Below are 2,806 nucleotides of genomic sequence, written 5' to 3' on the forward strand. Positions count from 1 at the left end.
ACAACTTGGAACTGGAAAGTTTTCAGAGTTTCAAAGTCAAAACTTTTCAGTGCCACAATCTCGCCTTTTTCAGAGTTAATGTTGAGAAATGAGGTAATTTTGTCATTCTCTTTTCCACCTCTAACAACTTGGTATGAAATAATTGCATTATCATTCTCATCACGGTCAAACGCTTTAACCGAAAATACTGACGTCCCAGGTTCATTAGCCTCACTAAGATAAAATGTATATGGACTCAAAACAAACTCTGGGCGGTTATCATTCACATCTGACACCACGACGCTGATTGTTTTTTCAGATGACAGTGGAGGTTGTCCTGCATCTTTTGCAAATATCGTTAGGTCATAATGCGATTGTTTCTCTCTGTCCAGAGGGTATTTGGTAACTAACGAGAATATGGTGTCTTGAATAGTTGGTGCTAAACTAAATGGAATGTCCTCACTCATTGAGCATATCACTTTCCCATTAACACCAGAGTCCAAATCATTTACACTGATAAGCGCGACTGTAGTTCCAGGTCGGGAGTCTTCAGGAATTGAGCTAGAAAATGAAGTAACTTCTATCTCTGGAGCGTTATCATTCAGATCAATAATTTTTATATTAACACTTTTCTCAGTAGTAAGAGGAGCAATTCCTTTATCAGATGCCTCAATTTCAATTTCATATTTATCTCTCTCTTCGTAGTCTATTAAACCTTTGACAGTTATATCTCCAGTTAACGGGTTAATGTCGAAAATATTTAAAGCTTGCTGATTCATGCTCTTGCCGAGTGAATAAATCACCTCTCCGTTTGTTCCGTCATCTAAATCGGTTGCGTTGACCTGTACGACTGTTGTTCCCAATGGGGCATTTTCTCTTAGCGTCACAGAATAAGCATCGCTGGAGAAAACCGGAACATTATCGTTTACATCTAAAATATGTATCTGGATATTCATACTACCTGTTTTTGGAGGTTTATCTCCATCCATAGCTGTGAGTACTAGGGAGTGTTTTTTTGCTGTTTCTCTGTCTAAAGGTTTTAGTACGATTAAAATAGGTATTTTCCCATCATCACCTTTATCCTTAACTTCCAATCGAAACTGATCATTTTGGTTAAGTTTATACTGCTGCACAGAGAAACGGCCACTATCTGGATCTTTTGCAGCTTTCAGCTGAAATCGTGCTCCGGAAAACACGGATTCAGAAATTTCCAGCGTGAGTTCATTCTCTTGGAAGATTGGAGAGTGGTCATTTACATCAAGCACCTCTACCACGACGTAGTGCACCTCCAGCGGGTTTTCCAGTACCGTTTTCACGTTTAATAAACACGTACTACTTTGCGAGCACACCTTCTCTCTGTCAATCTTTTGGCTGACATAAAGGACTCCATCGTCTTGATTTACACGAAAAAGAGGTTCCGCATCATTTGAAACAATCCGATACTTTCTGTCTTTGAGTGTGCTTTTATCCAACTCCAGATCCTTTGCGATATATCCGACCACAGTTCCTTCATTTACTTCCTCGGAGATCGAATATTTTAACTGGGCTGAGACTCCACTCAATAAAAGCACAGTAATGATGCATCCAGCCAAATACTGGCCCAGCCTTCTTGGTACGCGTCTCCTTTGTTCCATAGTAAACTCGAGCATAATGTAATATACGAACAGGGACAAAAATCTTCTTGATTTGAACGTCAGAGACTTGGCAGCCAGGTGTACAGTATATCCACGTATGCAAACATTACAAATATTCAACCCATTTAAAACGCAAAGCAAAGGGGAAATCCCGCAGCATCCGAACGGCGTACACTAATAAAGAATTTGAACCGCAAAAAAAAAAAGAAAAAAGGACAAGATACTCGATGGTTTGCAGTGCACTGACACCACGCGTCGCAATTTCTTACTGCAGAAATATGTACGACGGTTTTGTTACCTTGTCAGTTTAATTTTAATCTACTTCTGAAAATATTGTTTTTTCCCCTAACATCATCCGGGGTCTTTTAACAACCTTACATAACAATAGATTGTGGACTAATCTGTATATTTAAGTCAAGCACAGTAACAACACTAAAAGAAATACTTGGAGAAGATTCTGTTTTGATTTAAATTTATATTGTCTTTCTGAAAATACTTAATTGAGATTAAAAGTAAAATGAGACGACTTTTGAGAAAAAAATTGAAGAGACCAGGTCCAAAAAAAAAAAAAAAAAAAAAAAACTCATTACATTTAGATTTCTGCTTAAAATGTTTTTAATATTATATCAAGTTTCGAATTTGTTCTACTGCTAAGAGATACATGTTCCGATTTCAACCACATTTAATTTGGTTCTTATCTCTAATGTCTGTTACTCGTTATAAAGATTTCATTAATTTAAAGTATAAAAAAAATGAACCCCAACCCCAAGACGGAAAACCCTTGGGGTTTCAAATATTAGTTCCCATCATGGATTGGAAGAGTTGCATTGCGACTACCATTAGCTTTACTTATGTCTAAATACGTTGGGTGCGGAGGAGCAAAAGAAAATGGACATTTATTAAATTAACGAAGATAAGGTAGAATGGCTCATGTTTATGAATAAATTACGACAAAAAATCTGGAAAATTAAGAAGATGTAGCCTTTGTGCTGGTTGTAGAAATCAAGGTTAGCCAGTGCTCTGAAAATTTCTATGTATACAATCCATTTTTATCACCTTCTTACCTCTTCAGATGTTCTCCTCCTGTCAGGTAGCACCAGTGTATTTGCATGACTTCCAGGTACTATAGTAGATCCAATGCTCATTCTGGGTCCAACTAACATGTAGCGTTTGTCTCCAGATCTGTACTGGAT

At 37.5% G+C, this 2,806-nt stretch overlaps 2 protein-coding genes across 2 annotated transcripts in view; both read right to left on the reverse strand.

The window, feature by feature from the left end:
• The window catches only part of LOC103471696 (protocadherin alpha-3-like), a 6,949-nt gene extending 4,930 nt beyond the window's left edge, over positions 1–2,019 (reverse strand). The window contains exon 1 of the mRNA XM_008420874.2: positions 6–2,019. Within this exon, the coding sequence (XP_008419096.2) occupies positions 6–1,628 (1,623 nt within the window). The 5' untranslated portion in view covers positions 1,629–2,019. The remainder of the gene's footprint in view (positions 1–5) is intronic.
• Positions 2,020–2,673: 654 nt separating this feature from the next.
• LOC103471694 (protocadherin-10-like) overlaps positions 2,674–2,806 on the reverse strand; it is a 12,793-nt gene continuing 12,660 nt past the window's right edge. The window contains exon 3 of the mRNA XM_008420872.2: positions 2,674–2,696. Within this exon, the coding sequence (XP_008419094.2) occupies positions 2,674–2,696 (23 nt within the window). The remainder of the gene's footprint in view (positions 2,697–2,806) is intronic.

This window comes from Poecilia reticulata, linkage group LG10, assembly GCF_000633615.1.
Source record: "Poecilia reticulata strain Guanapo linkage group LG10, Guppy_female_1.0+MT, whole genome shotgun sequence".
NCBI classification, from domain to species: Eukaryota; Metazoa; Chordata; class Actinopteri; order Cyprinodontiformes; family Poeciliidae; genus Poecilia; species Poecilia reticulata.